General features: G+C 54.7%; 1 protein-coding gene across 4 annotated transcripts; it reads left to right on the top strand.

Moving 5' to 3' along the window:
- Window positions 1–1,176: 1,176 nt before the first annotated feature.
- DRC7 (dynein regulatory complex subunit 7) lies at window positions 1,177–19,427 on the top strand. 4 transcript variants are annotated; one of them, XM_036117521.2, is made up of 18 exons: window positions 1,177–1,219; window positions 2,440–2,643; window positions 3,061–3,235; window positions 4,344–4,469; window positions 5,518–5,670; window positions 8,004–8,162; window positions 9,121–9,339; window positions 10,245–10,373; window positions 12,436–12,508; window positions 13,428–13,556; window positions 13,747–13,875; window positions 15,107–15,327; window positions 16,027–16,242; window positions 16,854–16,964; window positions 17,049–17,159; window positions 18,106–18,300; window positions 18,924–19,063; window positions 19,159–19,427. In XM_036117521.2, the coding sequence occupies exons 2-18, from the start codon at window positions 2,456–2,458 to the stop codon at window positions 19,250–19,252; spliced, it is 2,568 nt and encodes an 855-aa protein (XP_035973414.1). In that variant the 5' UTR covers window positions 1,177–1,219; window positions 2,440–2,455; the 3' UTR covers window positions 19,253–19,427. The 4 variants fall into 4 exon arrangements, with proteins under 4 accessions (XP_035973414.1, XP_035973413.1, XP_035973416.1 ...); XM_036117520.2 differs by having other exon boundaries at window positions 5,476–5,670; XM_036117523.2 differs by lacking the exon at window positions 5,518–5,670.
- The last annotated feature ends 1,879 nt before the right edge of the window (window positions 19,428–21,306 follow it).

Here is a 21,306-nt window from a genome sequence, read left to right as displayed (position 1 = left end):
TTCTGGCCAGAATTTAAAATCATTATTTACTCTTGAGAATTGAGGCGATTGCTATGTCTCCCCCAAGTAGCAGCAACTGTCCAACCTTGCAGGATGGTGTTTCTCCAGACTCCCCCTCCCACCACGCCCCACAGGGCTGCTTTACGACGTTCACGGGCCCCTTCCCCCAGGAACAAAAAAGTAAAAATATATTTTTTTGACTGCGTTGGTACAATGATGAATATAACCCAGGGTGGACTCATAATTATATACTTATCATTAGTTTATTCATTTTTTCTTCTGAATTTGAAAGATTAAAATTAATTTCCATGGGCCACTAACCTTCTGGGTAAGTTTTCCCTGTCTCGTGAGTTATAAATGAAATCAGAGGCCCAGCCTGGAGGAGAACACAAGGCTCCACCATGATAAGCAGACACGCTAGGACCCACACTGGTTTCCATCCGTCTTGATGAAGGCCACACGGACAATGCATGGGGCAGAGGCCGAGGCATGTCCTGGTAAGTGCTTAACAACGGGCTCAGTGGGGGGAAAATCCCTGGTCTATAACATTTGCCTATTTTATTTTATTTTAATTTAATTTAATTTTTTAAGTAGGCTCTATGCCTAGCGTGGAGCCCAACGTGGGGCCTGAACTCACAACCCTGAGATCAAGAGTCGGACCCCCAACCAACTGAGCCACCCAGGCATCCCAACATTTGCTAATTTTAAGTTATCGACATGACATCACTGAAGAGAAGCTGGGAGGAAATTCAGAGTAGCTCGCCATTATATAACATTTCCACTGGGAGAATACAGATACACTAGTCATAGGAAACTTCAAGAACATACACGCTGGTAAAATAGTCAAATAATTAAAAAGTGATGAGTTTTAATTAACTTTGCTTTTAACATCATCTATTTATTTATGTTTTTTATAATTTAATGAGTGATCATGGCAGTTTGTCAACTGGCTCGCAGACATTTCTGAAATTTTAACAATCAGCTCTTGCAAGCGGGCACAAACTGCCTCCGGCCAGTCACTTGCTGAGGGACCTACCACAGGTGGTCTGCTGGGGCCAGACCTGGACAGTGACAGAAGACTACATTTCCCAGAAGCCTCCTCTCCCAGAACCCGCCCTCGCTTCGAAAGCTGTTGCCATGGAGATGGGCTAACAGATGGCACCGGCTGTCCTCAGAGGGGTGAGGAGGGAGCAGAGGACCTGAGGTAGCTGGTGGCAGGGTAAGAAGTAGGGTGGAGGTGGGAAGGGTTCTTTTTTCTGATTGGGGGCTTCTAGCCCTGATCTTTCTGAGGAAGGGGTGTGTGTGTGTGTGTGTGTGTGTGTGTGTGTGTGTGTGTGTGTGTGTGTGTGTTTGTGTGTGTGTGTGTGTGGGATTGCTGCTAAGGAGGGGTGCAGAAAAGGGCCTGTGGGGTGGGGAGGGTCTCTGGGCAGGGTCTGCCCTCCCCAAACTGGGCCATAGCAGACAGGGCAGCCGGGTGTGGGGAATACGTGTGGCAGGTTCTGGCCCAGCTCCACCTCTGATAAAGATGTTCTGTGACCTTGGGCTCGGGGCCCGTCTCAGTGCCTGTCACAGCTGTAACCCCTGCTGCCCACAGACACCTTGGCCTTCTCCCCACATCTTCTTTACTTACCTCTCCCCTCCCCCCCCCCTTGTAGGGCTTCCCTATGTCAGTAGGCCCTGAAGTGTGTGGTTTCCAGAGCCATAAATATATGGGCTCAAACCCCAGACCTGCTACTTACTAGCTCTGAGACCTTAGGCACTGCACTTAACCTCTCTAGGTCTCAGTTTTCTCATCTGCAAAGTGGGTACCGAAGCAGTGACTGCCTCTTAGAGTCTGTAATGGAAGAACCCAATTCAGTGTCTTATCTCCTTTACTTCAGCCCTGACACTTCTGGTCACCAAATGTGTGCGGGTTTCTCCCCACACCAAGCCATTCTCTGTGACCTCCATCTGTGGGCCGACACAGGGCTTGGCCTGACTAAGCCCCCCGACACACCTGCCCCTTGTCCAGGTGCCTGGTGACAGCCTGCCCTTGCCTTCTCCATGTCTCAGCTCCAAGTTTGGTGATGTTACCTCTCTTTCCTTCCTTTTTTCTCTAATCCCTACCGCATTAGCGTCACTTGCCATAAAGAGAAAATACTGTTGAATGAATAAAATAAATAAAGCAGTGTTGGTAAGTTTGGGCCACCTGCTCCAGCCCTGACCATAGCTTTCAACCGGCCGCCTGCTCTGTCTTTGTCTTAGCGGGAGATCTACAAAGGTCAGAAAGGTGTCACAGACCTGCTGGCACCAAGCAAGACTTTCTGCCTGATGGAGAGTTTCAGAGGGGCTCGCTTCCCCCCTCTAAACCACCTCCCAGACACACAGGTGGTCTTGGTGGCAGAAGGGGCCCATTCTGAGTGCATTTATCCTTCCCACGGGGACTCTGTCTCGAGACAGCCAGGGACGTGCCGGGATGGAGGTCCTGAAGGAGAAAGTGGAGGAGGAGGAGGAGGCCGAGCGGGAAGAGGCAGCCGAGAGGGGCGAGAAGATGATGAGGCCCGTGGAGATGCGGAGGGAGGAACCGCCCATGACGCAGGAGATGCTCAGAGACCTGGAGAAGAAGCTGTCAGAGATTGAGATCGTCATCCCAGAGCAGCCCTCGTGCGTGTCGGGGGTGGGGGTGGGGGTGGGGGGCTCCGGGCCGGGCAGCCCTGGCGAGGGTCAGACCAGGGCCGGGCAAAAGAAGAGCCAGACAGAATAGCGGCGCCAGGGTTGGGAGGCAGGACCGGATGTAGAGGGAAGCAGATTCGAGTGAGGGCTCTGCTTTCTGTCCGCCTGGGCTGAGTCCCCTCTCTGCCCCTCAGGAGCTGTGTGACCCTGGGCAAGTCACTCAGCCTCTCTGGGCCTCCGTTCCCTTCTCTATTTAAACGGGCACATGATAATAGTGATATCCGTCCTGGGCAGTTGTGAGGAGTACAGGAGGAAGGGATAGAGCCAGCTACGGTGGGTGGATGGTTGGCTCCCCGTGGGCCAGGCCTAGCCTCACCCGGGCTAATGCCTCCCCTCTTGTGGGCACAGGATCATTGCCAAGGACACTTTCGACATCTCCAAGCTCCCCCTCTCCTACCAAAGCAACACGCTCAGGGAGGAGCACCTGCTGCAGGTGGCAGACAATTTCGCCCGTCAGTACAGCCACCTGTGCCCGGACCGCGTGCCCCTCTTCCTGCACCCGCTGAACGAGTGCGAAGTGCCCGTAAGGCAGGCTTGTGGAGGGGCGGGCAGGGGCTGCAGGGTGGAGGGCGGAGGGAGGTGGGCCAAAGCTCGTGGGTCAGAGCTTATATCTGGGGACAGCGTAAACTCAAATGCCAGTGGGCCCCAGCAGGCTCGATGTGAATCACCCCGGGGGGCTGGTGGTGGCCTGGAGACCCCACGCCCAACTAAGGGGCGGCTGGACCCCTGGCGCAGTTTCCAACCCCCGACACCAGCTCTGTCCCGGGAAGGGCAGAGAAATAAGATGAAATGGACCGGGACCTGAGCACTGGCCTCCTTCCTTCCAGCCCTGTGACCCAGGCACGTCCTGAGTCTCTCCGGGCCTCAGTTTCTCCATCAGTAGATGGAATGGCAGAGGATAAAAGCAAGGTTTGCAAAACAGCCGCCCATAGGCTGACGGGGACTCACAGGCTGTTTTACTTGGTCCACATGGTGATGTTGAACATTTGTATGAGCTGCCAGCATGTGAAATTCAGCGACCATACAGGTCCCTGCTCCCCCCTTCTCTTGAGCCGGTAATCCCGCATGCGTTTCCGCTGCTGCAGTCAGCCAGCCTGCCCGGGTGGGGCCATGGGAGATCCCGTGCTGGCAGGCCTTCCTCACATCTACAGGGAGACCCTGGAGGTGCCGTTTGGGACCCCAGACCACGGGGCCCGGGGGGACAGAAGCCCCTCGAGGGCCCTGGTAGCACTCGTTCTCCCACCCTGGGTGGCGGTCGAGAGCCAGACAGACCAGCGCTGCTATTGCCTGTGAACCTGAGCAAGTCAGCTCACCTCCCAGAGCCTCAGTTTCCCCACCTGCCAGTGGGCCTGACATACAGGGCCGTTGGGGTGTGAGGAGGTGGTGCCTGGTCCGGCAGCGCTCAGTGGGGTGCAAGCTCATTCTATATGAATAAGAATATGAATAAGTTGGAGGGTGTTGAGGGAACCCTTTCTCCAACTCCTGAGGCACTGAGTGGAGCCTGAGGCCCAGAGAGGCCTAGAGAGCCTTCTCCACTCCCCCCCCCCAACCCAGGGCTCTGGCTTCCAGGGAGCGCCGGCCTCCCCCAGGTAGAATGCCCTCTCTGGGGCTTGTGATCTCTCCCCTCGCAGAAGTTCGTGAGCACAACCATCCGGCCCACGCTGATGCCCTACCCCGAGCTCTACAACTGGGACAGCTGTGCCCAGTTTGTCTCAGACTTCCTCTCCATGGTGCCCCTGCCTGATCCCCTTCAGCCGGTAAGTGCCACCCCAGGCTGCAGCCTTAGGCCCTTGAGGCTTAGGATGAGAAGCCAGGGAGGTAGGGAGAAGGGGGCTCAGTGAGGCTCAGGCCAAAGCCCATAGTCTATCTGGTCTGAGTCCCTCAGAGCTCACCCTCCCACCGGGGTGGGGAGTGGGGAAATGGCCCAGAGAGGGATGGCCACTTGCCTGAGGTCACACAGCAAGCCTGGTCTCCTGGCTCCTACCTCTTTGCCTCCTTTGCTTCCTTCTGCCTTCAGAGTCTTCCTTTCTTTTTTTTTTTTTTTTTTTAAAGATTTTATTTATTTATTTGACAGAGATAGAGACAGCTAGAGAGGGAACACAAGCAGGGGGAGTGGGAGAGGGAGAAGGAGGCTTCCCGCCAAGCAGGGAGCCCGATGCGGGGCTCGATCCCAGGACCCTGGGATCATGACCTGAGCCGAAGGCAGACGCTTAACGACTGAGCCACCCAGGCGCCCCCAGAGTCTTCCTTTCAAGACTTCAGGAGATGGAGAAAGGAGAGAGGGGGAGGGCCCTGCTGCCTGTGACCCCCGGCCCCATCTTTGGGCTTCTGTCCAGCTCAGTCTGTTTCCCAACTGAGAATGGAGGGAGCAAGGGAGAAAGGGATAGGTACACAGTGGAGAACTGAGAAAAGGGAAGAGAAGGAAAGGATCAGAAGAGAAGGTGAGGAGGACTTTGGAATAAAAACCATTAAATGACCAATCAGAGAGCATTAGACGAGAAGCTTCCATCATCCAGAGGGTCTTTCCTATCAGGAAGTCCACGGCCACTTAAAATGACAGGCAAATGTGGAATGTATTTTCTACACACGGGCCGTGGCTCCCCTCCCATTCTTAGCAGGCTCCCCAACCTGACAAAGCAGGGGAGCCCGGGGAGGGATGGGGGGTCCAGCCTGCGCACTGGCCCTAATGCCCAGCTGCTGGCCGGTGGGGAGGGCGGGTGGGGGCCACGGGGCTGGCCGAACTGAGCGGCCGTCTGCGGCCAGCCCTCGCACCTGTACTCCTCGAGCGCGGTGCTCACGCAGCAGAAGGGGAACTGCTTCGACTTCAGCACGCTGCTCTGCTCCCTGCTCCTCGGCGCCGGCTACGATGCCTACTGCGTCAACGGCTACGGCTCGCAGGACCTGTGCCGAATGGACCTGACGCGGGACGTGTGCCCGCTCACCATGAAGCACGAGGAGGTACGCGGCGCTCGTGCTGCCCTGGGAGGGCGCAGGTGCTCTGCTGGACGGAGGCACCAGGTGGGAGTCTTGCTCCCTCAGGTCCATTGTCCCAACTCCTGTCCCATTAACGCAGTGCGTCCCCTCGGCTCCCGGCCCCGCCCGGCCACGCACCGAGCAGCTGCAGGCTGCCGCGGTGAGTCTGTCCCCGGCACCTAGGCACACACAGCCCAGCTCTCCAAACCGCTGTCCCCCCTTCCCTTGTCGTACCTCACTTTCAGCTACCGTTCCCCACGGGGTGAATGCTGTGAGTGCTGCATGGCTTGTCTTACTTCTGTCAGATTTACCCGACTCGTGGGATAAAAATCCACGCAGCCGCTTTCATGTAAGGAAAAACCAGACAAATGGACATTTTTGTTTGCTCTTTTTTCCCTCCACCCCCTCAATTTAAAAGCCCCCCTCACTTTTAAAGAGATTTATTTATTTATCTGAGAGAGAGTGGGGGTGGGGGAGAGGGGCAGAGGGAGAGAGAGAATCCCAAGCGGACTCCGCACTGAGCACGGAGCCTGATGCGAGGCTCAATCTCAAGACCCTGAGATCATGACCTGAGCCAAAAACAAGAGTTGGACGCTTAACCTACCCAGGCACCCCCTCAAAAGGCCCCCCCCTTTTTTTTAAAGATTTTATTTATTTATTTGAGAGAGAGAGAATGAGAGAGAGCACATGAGAGGGGGGAAGGGTCAGAGGGAGAAGCAGACTCCCTGCCGAGCAGGGAGCCCGAAGCGGGACTCGATCCAGGGACTCCAGGATCATGACCTGAGCCGAAGGCAGTCGCTTAACCAACTGAGCCACCCAGGCGCCCTCAAAAGGCCCCTTTTTAACAGCAAAAAATTATCACCAACCCTCCAGCAGGTGCGGGTCGTGTTTTTCTCTCTGCTGACCGACAGCCCCCAAATGGCCAGAGGCTGCTGTGGACACAGGAAACACTTTTTTTTTTTAAAGATTTTATTTATTCATTTGAGAGAGAGAGAGCACGCATAAGCAGGGGGAGAGGCAGAGGGAGAAGGAGAAGCAGACTCCCTCCTGAGGGGGGCTTGATCCCAGGACCTGGAGATCATGGCCTGAGCCGAAGGCAGATGCTTAACCATCTGAGCCATCCAGGTGCTCCAAAAAGCACTCTTAAATTAATTTAATTTTAGGAATCAAAAAGCAACTTTTTGCATTTGAGAAATAGCCACAGTACAGACAAAAATGCTGTTTGTGGACTGGACTGACTCTGGGACTCTGTGATCAGAGTCAAGCCCCCGGGGGTGTCTGCATCTCGGGGCAGATGACCCAGGGGCCTGGGGCATCCGGCAGCTTGCAGGTGCACCGTGTCACACGTGGGTGAGCACCACGGGGGCCTGGCGCAGGTGCTCCGGGGGAGGGAGGCACCAGGTGGGAGTCTTGCTCCCTCAGGTCCGCCTCCCCCAGGAAGATGGAACAAAACCTCATTGCGTTTGGCTGCACAGTCCTGTAAGCTCACACATGGGCCTCTTACATCAGCCAAAACTTTAATAACTCAAATGATATAATAGCCACTAGATGCCGAGAACTTTCGGGTCTATAAACCACTTTTGTGTCCATTGACTTGGTTGCTCCTCCCAATAGCGCTGTGTGGTGGGCATTATCACTCCTATTTTGCAGACAAGTATGTAGAGATTGACAGAGAGATGGGACAACGTGGCCGACACTGCCTGGCTGGTCGATGGAGCCATGGGCTGAGCCCCCTCTGGCTGACTCTAAGCTGCAGAGATTCACCATTTTCCCCTCCTCACTGTCACAGGCCCCCGTGACATCTGCAGCCTCTGCGATGTTCTGCCCTGAGCACTTTTCTTGCCACCCAGCACACATTCGTACGCACATGCACGCACGCACACATGCACACAGGCTTTCTTCTCCTTCCTAGCCCAGCAAACTCTAAGTCAGCATGTGAAACCCTCCAATGACAGAATCTGGGAAATCCAACTCCCGACAATTCGCCCGCTTTCTAGGTCGGATCCAGATCGTAGTCTGTAAGGGCCGTGGGCAACGAAGGGGAGCAAATCACATCTCCCAATCTCTGCTGTGCCTTGCACCTCACATGGGCGTGTTCCTGTCTTTGCTTCTCAGAACAAGCCTGGGGAGAAGGTTCTTACTGGTCCCATCCCATTCTACAGAAGGGCCTGAAGTTAGGGACGTGGGAGCTGAGACTCCTGCATTTAGGGCCAGAAAGCCTGTGGGGGGTGGGGGTTGCTCCAGAGCAGCTGTGACCTCCTGGTCCGAGGGGCAGGCGATGCAGGGCAGCTGATCCTTTTTCTCTCGTTGGGTGACAGGTGATCCAGGAGGAAGAAAAGGTACCACCTAAGAAGTACGCCATTAAACCGCCCAGAGACCTGAGCAGCAGGTTTGAGCAGGAGCAGGAGATGAAGAAGCAGCAGGAGATCAAAGTGGAGGAGGAGAAGCGGCGGAAGGAGGAGGAACAGCGCCTCCTGGTGGGTCCACATCCTCAGCCCCCGTGCTCAGCTCTCCAGGAGAGGCGGCTAGCGACTGAGAACGGACACAGGTCGGGGAGGGGATGTGTTCGTGGACCCCAGGTCAAATCCCCTCCTCCATACCCTGCCATCCCCCAACTCTGCCCAGCAATGTGGGGATCTCTCATTGGTGGTCAGCCAGCTTCTGCGATGGATTTCTAATATCAGAGAGCTCTGTTGCGTGAGGCCGCCCATTCATTCTATGCTGGGCTCTGATATTCTCCTGGTTCCAGACTCTTTCCCTAAAGACCTACCTGCAAACACTCCCCATCCATCCTCCCAACTCTGCATCCTCCCATCCATCCTCCCAGCTCTGCATCCTCCTATCCATCCTCCCATCTATCCTTCCTGCTGCATCCTCCCATCCATCCATCCTTGTTCTTCATCCTCCCATGCATCCTCCCATCCATTCTCCCGGCTCTCATTTCATCCATCCATACTCTCATCTCTCCCCCTCTCCCACTCTTTTCCTCCCTCCCTCCCTCCCTTTCCTTTCCTTCCATGTAGTATTTGCTGAGCATCTCCTCTCGTCCAGGCTCTGTGGATGTAATAATGAACATGACACAGTCACCCTTCTTCCAGAGGGAAGCAGACAAGGAAGCCACACAGTGCCCCCTACCTTCCTTTGGATGAAATCTCACCCAGAATGGCAACGCAGAAAGCCAGTAAATCCCAGATACTCTAGGGCTCCAAAGGGCCCAGTTTGTAAACTACAGATAAACTCAGACTCTCCCACTGTATCAATAAGAAGACAGGCTCAGAAGTGGGGTGATGTCCTCAAGGTCATGCAGCCAGCCAAACCTGCACCCTGGACCAGAACTCAGCTCTCCTGCTGGTTCCCCAGCCCTGGGGAGATGTTTGGGCCCCTGACACCCCCTTCCCACCCATCGGCCCCTGGTCACCTACCTTTCCTGTGCAGGAGGTGGAGAAAGCAAAGATCGACCCCCTGCATGGCCTACGGGTACACGCCTGGGTCCTGGTGCTGTCGGGGAAGCGTGAGGTGCCTGAGAGCTTTTTCATCGACCCATTCACGGGGCGCAGCTACAGCACCCGGGATGACCACTTCCTGGGCATTGAGAGCCTCTGGAACCATAAGAACTACTGGGTCAACATGCAGGACTGCTGGAACGGCTGCAAGGTACTGGGCCCGGGGCGGGGCGGGTGAGACAGGCAGTCCTGGGATGGGGGTAGCCTTATAAAATGTAGATTGTTAGTTTATATGAATGATTTTTTTAAAAAACAATGTATTGAAGTGCAACATACATGCAGAAAAGTGCACTCATCCTAAGTGTACATTTCAATGAATTCCCATAAATATATATATGCATATACACATACGTATATGCATGTGTCTGTGTGTATACATATATATAAAACTCAGTGCCACTTAACATAAATTAGAAATACATGCACACGTTTGGGGGAGGGTCATAACTGGACACAAGAGGGCTTTCTGGAATGTGGGCAATGTGTTATTTCTTGATCTGGGTGCAGGCAACCAGGGTGTGTCCAATTTACGGAAATTCATTGAGTTCAGGTAGGCTGGATGAAAAGCAGGTGGGAGCCCCACCCCACCGAAGAGAAATTCCCACCTGCTGCCTCCGTGCAATTCCTCGTGTGCCTACCCAGTTCCCTCCTCCCCGGCACGGGTAAAAACCGTGAGGCGGCCCGTTCTCAAACCCTCCATTTCCCTGTCCCGTAAAATCCTGCTGGCTTCCATCTGCTCCGAACACTGCTTGGGACGCTCCCCTGACCGTGCGGGATAACCTCCACACCCAGGCCTATCCCAGGCCAGAGGGTTGTCAAGTCTCACGGAGACCAACAGCGGGATTTCTTCACGGGGAGTCTGGGCGATGGGGTGGGCCTCAGTTTCCCTGTTGAAATGAGGTGGGCGTGCGCTCTCGGAGGCTGCCGGGAGCCGACATTCTGCTCCTCTGAGCCCCAGGCCCGGGTCCCTCCTCTACTCGGGTGCAGCTGTTCCCTGTGGAACAGGAGGGGGCGTGCTGGCCCTGGGGCGTGCTCAGCCGGTCCTTCCCCCATCAGGACTTGGTCTTTGACCTGGGAGACCCTGTGAGGTGGGAGTACCTGCTCCTGGGGACTGATAAGGCCCACCTGTCTGTGGCTGAGGACGAGGAGGACGGGATGAATGATGATGAAGATGTGGAGAACCTGGTGGGTCTCAGCGGCGTGGGGCTGGGCGGTGGGATGGGGCTTCATACCCTGTCTCGTTTCAGGCCAACCTGACCAATTCCCCACCCCGTGTATGTGTACTGGGGGATGGGGGGATGGGCCAGAGAGACTGATTCCCTAAAGCAGAGGGGCCTGGACCATGCTCTCATTTTATATAGATGGGCAAACTAAGACCCAGACAGGTCCACTGACCTGCCCAGGACCCCCCAGTGGGGTAGGGAAGGGCTGGGACTTGCATCTGGGTCTCCTGGCCCACATAGAGTCCACCCTGGTTGATGGTTGCCCTGTTTCTGTAAAGGGCATGTCCCCAGCAATAGGGGTGATAAGACCTTGACCACAAGCCCTGGGCTCACTTCCAGGCCTTCCTGCATAGCCACCATGATCCCCCTCACATGCTTCCAGGCTTTTCTTGTCTCTCCTCTCAGCCCTTCATTGGTCTGGGGCCTTCCCCATGGCATCAGCATCCTTCTCCCATCTCCTAGTCGGGAGCCCTTCTAGGAGGTCCCCTCGAGGACCTGTGCCTGGGGGTCAGGGGCCCAGAGGCCTTAGCTCTTGGCTGTGACATCTTGGGCAAACTTCCCAATCATGGAGAGCTTCATCATACATCATCTGTATGTAAAATGGGTGGGGGGGGGCAAATGGGATCAATGATATCCACAGAAACAGGACTAGGGCTATCAGGTGGTTAGAGTTTGCCTTAACCAAGTACCACACACTGAGGGGCTTAAACAACAGAAATTAATTTTCTCATAGTTCTGGAGGCTGGAGCTCCAAGATCAAGGTGTCAGCCTGCTAGCTTCTTCTGAGGCACCTCTCCTTAGCTTGTAGATGGCGGTCTTTGTTTCTTCACGTGATCTTTCTGTATGTCTGTCTTCATCTCCTCTTTAAGCAAGGACACCAGTCACATTGGATTATGGCCTACCCTAATGACCTCATTTTAACTTAACTACCTCTTGAAAGATCCTATCTCCAAATACAGTTACCTTCTGCGGTCCTGCGGCTCAGGACATGATTGGGTGGACAAAATTCAGCCCAGTAGGCACTTAACCTGAATTAGCAGGAGCTTAGCCTGAATTAACTTGTCCAAATCTTTACAACCACCTGGTGAGGGGGGTGTTAGTGTTATTGTTTATGATTATCATCATCCCGTTTTACAGATGGGAAGACTTACAGAGGGGGGAAGTAACTTACCCAAAGGTCAATGGCCAGTGAGTGGCAGAGCTAGGGCTTGAACCGGAGATCTGACTGGCTCCCAAGGGTGGGTTCTGAACAGTGACTCTGTTCTCTATCCTCCGGACAGCTCGGGGATAAAATGAGACCGTTGCTGTGAGGAGCTTGATAGAGCATCCTCACTTCTGGAGACCGGAGAGCCTCCTTGGCAGTAAATCTCCGGGCACAGGCGCCCCCTGCTGGCCCCCAGATGTGAGCAATGTTTGTGGAAGAGTTTTAAATTGGGAAAAACTCTTTGAGGTTTCTGTGGTTACCCAGCTTGAGGACCATTTGTGTAAAGAGGGCCTTATTTTACAGACAGGCAAACTAAGGCTCGAAAAGGAAAACAAAAACAAAAAAACAGTAGAAAGGCAGTGTCTCAAGTGGTTTATATACATTCTATCCGTTAATCCTCCCCTGGGTCTGGTTAACAGGTAGGAAACAGGCTCAGGGCGGTTAAGGGACTTACTTGCCCAGAACCCCTAGCTGGTGTGGGCTGGGTCCTGGAGGGTGGGGCTTGGGGGCACCTGACTCCAGAAGCCTCTGTCTTAAGGAAGGACCTGTGGCTGTGCCCGGTGCCCATGCTGACTGACTGAAGATTGGGCACACAGGGCGGGGGATTGCTGTCCTAGCCGGGTGAGTCGAGGGAGGGCTCCTGAACCACCTCCTCTTCCTCTCTACCAGGTCAGAACCGCCCGGGACCTCTGGCTCCCCTGGGGGAGCTGACAGCCACTGTGGCTTGGCCCTGGGGCACAAGACAGAGGCTCTGCCTCTAGCTTCCGCTCCAAGGCCCAGCCCTGACAAGAGCCTGCCCCCTCCCCACCTCTCCCAACAGGGCAAGGAGGATGAGGATAAGAGTTTTGACATGCCGTCCTCATGGGTGGAGAAGATTGAGATCTCTCCGGAAGGTATTTGAGCATTTGTATTCCCCCGCCTCCCCAGGACCAGTTCAGGGGGAGTCAGCAGAGGCTGCCCCAGCCCCTCATTTCCACCACTCCTGCCTTCTGTTGCACCCGGGTGCACCCCGGTCTGAGCAGGGACTCTGTTCCACCTCCTTCCTGCCTCAGGCACTCAGCCCTGTGGCTGAGGGCCTGACATGGGTCTGGCGTGCAGGAGGGGGCTCGGTTAACCTGAGCTGGGTGATGGAGTGTGGGTAATAAAGGAGGGAGGATCAGGACACGGTCATTCCCCTCACCCCCCTCCCCAAGGAGGAGGCCAAGCAGCATAGTACCCAGATGGCACAAGGGTGTGGAGGTGTCAGGACCAGGGAGGAGCGGGCCGAGAAAGCAGCAGGGCAGGGACACTGGAGTTCCATGCCAGCATATAGTGGCCGTTGAGGCTCCTGTCTGGGAGTGCCTTGGCCCACAGGGAGGGCACAGGCTATTCCAACAGAGTGGGAAGGGCTAGAGAGGGCATCATGGGAACCAGGGGAGGAGCACCCAGCCCAGGCCCCTGGTTTCGGAAGCTGGGAGTAGGTGGGCAGGAAGGGCTTCCAGGAGGAGGAGGAGCCAGAGCTAAGTTCTGAGGGATCAGAAGTCAGCCCAATAAGGGCAGGAGGGGATGGTGTTTCCGGCCGAGAGAGCTACCCGGGCAGAAGCCGGGCAGTGAGTGAGTGGCGTCGTCGGGCACTGCTCCCGTGCTCAGGTTCAAACCTGAGAACTGCCCCAGGGCAGGAGCTACCCTGCTGACCACCTCCCTCTGCCGCCCTGGAGCGGGCCTGGGGCCCGGAGGAGTTTAGCGCAGTGACCAGAGGAGCGGCTGGGCGGAGTCGGCCCTCTGGTCCCCCGATCTGGGGAGGAGGGACCCCAGCCCACTCTGTGTCTGCAGTGTTCGAGACCCGCTGCCCAAATGGGAAGAAGGTGATCCAGTACAAGAGGGCGAAGCTGGAGAAGTGGGCGCCATATCTCAACAGCAACGGCCTCGTGTGCCGCCTCACCACCTACGAGGACTTGGAGTGTAAGGCGGGCAGCCCCGGCTGCGGGGGCAGGAGAGCTGGGTTCCCCAGCGTGCTGTGTGACCTTGGGCACGTCACTGCCGGTCTCTTGGTGTGAGTGTGAGCCCCGCTGGCCTGTGTGTGCTGGGAAGGGGGGGGATGGGGGCTGGGGGAGCTGGCCTGGCTGCAGCAAGCACCGATCGGGCCCCACAGGTACCAAGACTTTGGAGATAAAGGAGTGGTACCAGAACCGGGAGGACATGCTAGAGCTGAAACACATCAACAAGAGCACAGGCCTGAATATCGACTACTTCAAGCCAGGTCATCCCCAGGCTCTGCGTGGTGAGTGGACCCCACTGCCAGTCCAGCGGGGAGCCCAGGATGTGGCAAGCAACAGAAACCGCCCCTCCTGCCTAAGCAAATCAGATGTGTGGGAGGTGAGGGGAAGCGCAGAAAATCCAGGGAAATGTGACAAATGTCCCTCCAGGAAAGTCAAAAACCAGGGCCACATGCCCATTCTGTGGTTAGGGCTGGGCACACAGTAGGGGCCACATTTGAAGGGGTCAGAATGCTGAGTAACAAAACCAACAAATGTCCCCACAAGGGCGATGCAGAGGGCAGAGGTGTGGCCATGAGCCCAAGAGGCGGGGAAGTGAGGGAAGGACATGTCTTGAGAGAGAATCAACAGCCTTAACCAAGGATGCACAAAAGAAAAACATAGGGTCAATATATATCTTAAAAAATGATCAATCTCACTTGGTGGTTGAAATATAAGGAAGGAAGGAAGGAAATCAATAAGGGACCGTCTCACAAGCCTCATGTTGCAAAGATGACAAAAATGGTCCCACAAGGCATGAGCAAAGCAGCAGAGAGCTGCTCCCTGTCCCTACTGATGGGACAGCAAATTGGCGCAACTTTTCCGGAAAGCAGTTGGGCAAAATAATAATAGCTTTAAAATATGTACACTTTGGGGAGTCCGGGTGGCTCAGGTTATGATCCCGGAGTCCTGGGATCGAGCCCCACATTGGGTTCCCTGCTCAGCAGAGAGTCTGCTTCTCCCTCTGCCCCTCACCCCACTCATGCTCTCCCTCTCTCTCTCTCTCTCTCTCTCAAATAAATAAATAAAATCTTAAAAAAAAAAAAAGTACGCTTTTTGACCAGCAGCGCTACTGCTGAGAATTTGTCCCGAGCAAATAGTGGGCAAGAATTTAAAAATGCATGCTCCAAATGTTCACCATGGTGTTGTTTATAATAACAAAAAGGTTAGGAACAACCTAAACACCCAGCAGTGGAGCATTGGTTACATAACTCCTGCTCATCCATGAGCATTCATGGACAATGAGTGAGTGGCGAGTGTGAGCCCCGCTGGCCTGTGTGTGCTGGGAAGGGGGGGGATGGGGGCTGGGGGAGCCGGCCTGGCTGCAGCAAGCACCGATCGGGCCCCACAGGTACCAAGACTTTGGAGATAAAGGAGTGGTACCAGAACCTGGGGCCTGGGGTCGGGTTCTCCAGCCAGTGGCCAGTGCGCCTGGTCTCACTGCGCTGACTTTCGGGACCCCGCCTCCCACCACAGTGCACTCGTACAAGTCCATGCAACCTGAGATGGACCGCGTCATGGAGTTTTACGAAACGGCCCGTGTGGACGGCCTGATAAAGCGGGAGGAGACGCCCAAGACAATGACGGAGTACTACCAGGGACGGACTGACTTCCTCTCCTACCGCCACGTGGATTTCGGGGACAGGGTCAAGAAGTTGGCTCTGAACAGCGCAGAGTCAAACCCCCGGCCAATGGTGGTGAGCTCTCTCTCCGGCAGGCTAAGGTCACCCTGGGATGGGGACAGCTCCAACTCTGGAGCCGCATCTTTCCCAAGGGCCCTGTCCTGTTTTACAGTCCTGAGGCTGCCTGATGCCAGACTGCGCCCTCCGCCACTGGGCCAGGAGTGTGTTATTTCCTTACTATTATAATAAGGCACACTCAGAAGGGTGTCTCTCAGATATTATCATGTCTTAATAGGTTTGGTTCGGGGAGTCTTTAACTTATTTGAAGTGTGTGTGTGTGTGTGTGTGTGTATGAAGGTAGAATCCCTGTATCACTCCCTTAACATTAAATTGTGCACTTTTTTGTCCACATCATTACAAATGGATGGTTTGGCAACTGTGTTTCATGGTTCCTGTATACCAAAGGAGCTCTTCCTAGCAGTAAGGAATGTTTAGTGATAAAGCAGGGTGCCTGGAGAGGTGGTGAGCTCCCCATCTCTGGAGGTGAGCAAATAGACTCCTGTGGAGAGAGCTAGAGAAGAAATGCAGCCCCACACAGGGCTGAGGTGGCCGGGCCATGGGAGGCTGTTGTCTGGCTAGGAAGCGCTGCTCCACATAAACTCCCCCAAAGACCCCGGAGCCCAGTGTCCCTGAGTGTCCTTTACTTCCGCCCTCAGGGGTGCGCACAGAAATCCCCTTTCCTACCTCCCATCCTGTGATGTTCTGGCCTCCCAGAAAATCACGGAGCGGTTCTCGCGCAACCCCGAGAAGCCCGCGGATGAGGACGTGGCCGAGCGCGTGTTTCTGACCCCGGAGGAGCGCATCCAGGTGCGCTACCACTGCTGGGACGACCGCATCACGGCCTCCAAGCGCGAGTTCCTGCGGCGCGCGGAGGTGGACAGCAAGGGCAACAAGATCATCATGACGCCGGACATGTGTATCAGCTTTGAGGTGTGTCTGGGGGCTGTGCCTGGCAGGGCGGGCTGGGGTGGGCGAGGAGAAGGTCCCGGGGCCCTCTGTGCCGCCCCGCCACTTGGGAACACTGGGATGGGAATGCATGCTTCCCAGCCCGGAAGTTCATCTCCGCTCCTTGGGAAAATCATGAGCTCCCATCTGGGGCCCCTGGTCTCTGCAGCTCCTCTGAAAATCTTCCCCTTTCCTACCAAGAAAGACCACCCAGCAGGCCAACACTACTCCTTATTGTCCCTTCCCCCCCAGGCCTGGACAGAGCCGTCCCCAGATCCCGGGACCAACACTGGAGTAGGAGAGGGTCCTAGTCCTACCACCTCTGCGGGGCTGGCTTTCCTCATTTAAACCCTCCCCCTCCTGCCACGTTCCTTAGTCCCTCTGAGCCCCCAGTTCGTCGTCTTTTATTATCTGTGTTTTTATAGATGAAGAAACTATAGAGGCCTAGAGAGGTTAAGCTAGTTGCTTGTTGTCACACAGCTAGAAAATGGCAGAGGAAGATTTGAACCCAAGTAGTCTGGCTCCAGAGTCTGCCTATCACCTTAGCCATTGCTGTGACCCCCATCACTGTGTCACTGTGCTTGTTGTCGTCCCAGGTGGAACCCATGGAGCACACCAAGAAGCTGCTCTACCAGTATGAGGCCATGATGAAGCTGAAGAACGAGGAGAAGTTGTCCAGACATCAGGCCTGGGAGTCGGAGCTGGAGGTGGTCCCATGGGAGTGTGGGCAGGTGGGAGGTGGCGAGGGTGGAGGGTGTCTTAACCATGCTCTCCCCCACTTCCTGATTCAGGTGCTGGAGATCCTGAAGCTTCGAGAGGAGGAGGAGGAGGTGCACGCCCTGACCATCTCCATCTATGACACCAAGCGCAATGAGAAGAGCAAAGAGTATCGGGAGGCCATGGTGAGCCTTACTCCCTGGCCCCGGCCTTGGCTTTTCCTGGACCCCCCCCCCCCAGGTCTCCAGGGTGGTGAGGATGATTAGGGACTCTACCAGGAAGCCCTTTATAGGGGATGACGCTCCTGATGTCAGTGTGGTCATCCATCCACAAGGTCATCCTTGTGGTCATCCTTGCTGAGCGGCCATTTCTCTGATGAACACCAAAGAGCATGCAGGATCCAGATCAGGTCTCCCCCACACCCCTGCCACCCCCAGGGGTTATGGCCAAGCTGAGGCCTCTACTGCATGGGGACAGAAGGAAAATCCTGTACCCACCTCCACCTAGGCCTCCCCTCAAGGTCAGGACCTGGGCCCATAACCCCAGCGAGCAGACTCTGGCCACAGCCTGGGTTCTCGGGCACCTGCCGCACAGGACATCTGGGTTACACCCTCAGGCTGCAAGTCGCAGCTGGGGTTTTCAGGGCCAGCTTCTAAATCCCCTACACCAACCAAGTAGAGATTTCTAAAAATAGTTTGGGGTTGGCGAGGCAGGACAGGGCATTAGATAACTGGTTCTCAGACTTCGGGGGATGGGGGCTGAGCCCCACATCTCCAACCTCACTGACCCCTATCTGCCAACACAGGCCATAAGGCCCCGGGTGAAAAGGGAGGGGGTTATTAGCAGCTTTCGATTTAACATTGCTATAACCACCATTTATTACCATTTATTGCGCAAGCATGTGCCGAGCGTGAGTGACGCGCTGAGGCTCAGGCAGAGAGACGTGACACGTCAGACAGAGTTGGCTATGAGGGACAGCACAGAGGTCCCCTCTGATGCCTCAGTCCCAGAGGCGCCAGGCTCCGGGATCTGGATTTAAGGCCTCGTGGGGGGTCGTCACGTGTTGCGGAGCTGGTCCGGGGCTTTCTGCAGCCCGCGCTGGCGCCCTGACTCCGCCAACACCGCCCACAGGAGCGTGTGATGCACGAGGAGCACCTGCGGCAGGTGGAGGCCCAGCTGGACTACCTGGCCCCGTTCCTGGCCCAGCTCCCGCCGGGAGAGAAGCTGACGCGCTGGCAGGCCATGCGGGTCAAGGACGAGTGCCTCAGTGACTTCAAGCAGCGGCTCATCGACAAGGCCAACCTCATCCAGGCCCGTTTTGAGAAGGTGCGGCCTGGGCCCCCCTCCGGGTCCGCATCCAGAAAATGGACCCGGGGCTGTCTGCTCACCATCCCCAACACTTGGGAGGGACTGGTGAGGGGATGAATATTATCAGTGCTCAGAGTTGCCAAAAGGCGGAGTTGTCCTTCCTCGTTCTTGCTTGTTGGGTGGAAAGGTGGATGGAGGGGTGGGTGACATGGGTGGGTGGATGGAAGGGGGATGCATTACAACAACTCCTAGTCTTTGTCCCACTTCTTTCTGCTACACACCATGTGATTTGCATGCATTATCCCACTTAATCTTCACAACAAGCTCTATGCTGTGCACCAGGGGCGTGTAATGCCCTTCATTTGCAGACAAGCTCTGAAAACGTTGGAAACTTGTTCACAAGGCAGTCTCTGTCTTGAGCCTTGCTCCTCCTGGACACGATATCCCTCTAAACATGTCCCCACTGGCTCCCACGCGAGACATTTGGTGGCCCCCGCCTCCGCCGCTCTGGCTTCTGTGGGTGGTGGCGGCGGGGCCAGCCCTCCTGAGGCTGCCCGGGGACCAGCGGGATTTCGGTGGGCAGCCTGGGTGAGGGCCAGCCCTCTCCAACCCCACCTGCGCTCTCCTCTCTGCATCCGCAGGAGACCCAGGAGCTGCAGAAGCAGCAGCAGTGGTACCAGGAGAACCAGGTGACCTTGACGGCCGAGGACGAGGACTGGTACCTGAGTTACTGCTCTCAGGCCATGTTCCGCATCCGCATCCTGGAGCAGCGGCTCAACCGGTGAGGGGGGGCGGGGAGCCGGGAGAGGACCCTCGGGAGGCTGGGCTGGAGCTTCGTGAGCCCTCACCACCTCCCGTTCCTCCCTCTGATTTCAGCCACAAGGAGCTGGCCCCGCTCAAGTACCTGGCTCTGGAGGAAAAGCTCCACAAGGACCCACGCCTGGTGGAGTTCCTGAAAGTCTTCGTCTGATGCTTGGCCGAAGCTGCCAGAGCAAGGACCCGCCCCCACGGCCTGGCCCCTGTGCGCTCTACAGCCAGCCATGACCTTTCCCTCCGGCGCCCGACCTCACCGCCACCCCGCCTCCCAGCAGCCCTGTCTCTCCTGCTTCTTAGGACTTTCCTGTAAATAAACACACTTTTCTTTCTTTCTTTCTAATTATGTTCAGTTAGCCAACATATGGTACATCATTAGTTTTTGATGTAGTGTTCAACGATTCATTAGTTGCGTATAAACACACTTTTCATTTGCCGTCCGTACCTCATGTTTCACAAGTTCCAGCGGAGGCTTCTCCTTCTCTTCTCTGTCTATAGCCTGAGCCTCCCCCCGCCCTTCCCCACCCACCTTGGCCCCTTTCCTCAATTGCTCCCTCTCCTTCCCACCATCGGAATGTTGAGTCTTTGCGGCACCTCTGCAGATGGTCCCACGGCCACCTTCAAACGACTGGTTAGATCTCAACAACGTGGCCAGGGTGGCCCAGATGACAGAGTGCGAGTGGCAAGGCCAAGGTGCGTGCTCCAGAACTCGGGAGTTCCACATTAGACCGCAAAGAACAGCATCCCAGCTCCGCATCTTACCAGCCACTCTGTAGCCATCTGTGAAATGGGATGGCACTGTTGTCTTAAATAAGACTTGTAAAGCAGGCAGGACTGGAAGTGGCACGTAGAAAGCACTCAATGTTAGCTTAAAAAGTGGCCAATAAACACATGAAAGGGTCAAATTCATTAGTCAACCGGGATATGAAATGCCACCACACACCCACTAGTATGCATAAAATGAGTAAGAGTTGGGAGGATGAGAAGCAACTGGAACTCTCAAATAGCTTTCCCAGTGGAAGGGTCAATCTATACAACCACTTTGGAAAACTGGCCGTATCTAGTAAAACTAAACTTTGGCTCAACAATTCTGCTCCTAGGTTCTGCTCCATCCACCCACCCATCCACCCTCCCCCATCCATTTATTCATCCATCCATTCAGTGACCAAGAATGATGAACAACTCAATCAAGATACACATATACATCCACTAAAAGGCAGGTACTAGAATGTTCATGGCAGCAGCAGTATTAGTACCAAGCTGGAAACGACCCAGATGCCCATCAGTAGTAGAATGGAGACATAAATTGTGGTCTTGAGACCTATTTGGTTGTCACAACTGGTATGAGAGTGGTACTGGCAGCTAGTGTGTAGAGGCTGGGCATGCTGCTCAACATCCTGCAAACATCTACAAGGCACAGGACAGCTCCCTGAAAAAAAGAGTGATCTAGCCTAAAATATCAGTAATAGGTTACAAAACATGAATGAACTATAACCACAAGGAATAACACATTGGATTCCTCATATGCAATATCAAAAGATCCCAGATACAAAAAAGTACATGCTGCATGATTCCATTTATATAGAAAAAAAAAAGCAGGCAAATTAATTAATTGATGGCATCAGAATAGTTGTCTCTCTTGGGGTGTAAGGGAACACAATGGGGGCTTCTGGGATGCTAGGAATGGTCTTCTGGACCTGAGCATGTTCAGTTTGTGAAAACTCACTTTTACACTTATAGTACATGCCCTGTGGGGTAGGTATATTATACTTCAATATGAAGTGTTTTAAAATGCTGATCCTGAACCTAATCAAGCTTTAACTTCCATTTAGCAAAAAATTCAGAGGGAAAGAAACAAGGTAAATGACACTAGCAGGAAACAGTGAGACAAAAATCATAACATAGAGCAATCTACAAGGTAAAAGGCCCAATCAATCTCTTCAAAAGATCAATGTCATTTAAAAAAAAAAAAAAATGAGGGACTGAAACAGAATGAGCTTAAAAGAGCCAAGTGTGGTGAATCTTGTTTATTTCCGAGTTAGGAAAAAAAAAACTTTATATAGCTTTTGGGGATGATTGGGGAAATCTGGACTGGATTTCAGAGAATTCTGTTTTCTTTGGTGTGGGGATACAATGGTTGTGTAGGACAAGGGCCTTATTTTTAAGAGGTACATGCTCAGTATTTCGTGTCATTTAGGGGTAAAATGTCTT

Source organism: Halichoerus grypus, chromosome 15 (assembly GCF_964656455.1).
Source record: "Halichoerus grypus chromosome 15, mHalGry1.hap1.1, whole genome shotgun sequence".
NCBI lineage: Eukaryota > Metazoa > Chordata > Mammalia > Carnivora > Phocidae > Halichoerus > Halichoerus grypus.
The sequence above is the reverse complement of the archived record's forward strand: the minus strand, read 5'-3'. Positions and strand labels throughout refer to the sequence as shown.

Excerpts from the sequence above, each read along its gene's own strand:
- DRC7 (XM_036117520.2), top strand. The coding sequence starts at position 2,456 with ATGGAGGTCCTGAAGGAGAAAGTGGAGGAGGAGGAGGAGGCCGAGCGG. Across the intron at positions 2,644-3,060 it reads GTCATCCCAGAGCAGCCCTC|GATCATTGCCAAGGACACTT; the intron begins GTGCGTGTCGGG and ends TTGTGGGCACAG. Across the intron at positions 15,328-16,026 it reads CAAACCCCCGGCCAATGGTG|AAAATCACGGAGCGGTTCTC; the intron begins GTGAGCTCTCTC and ends CTGGCCTCCCAG.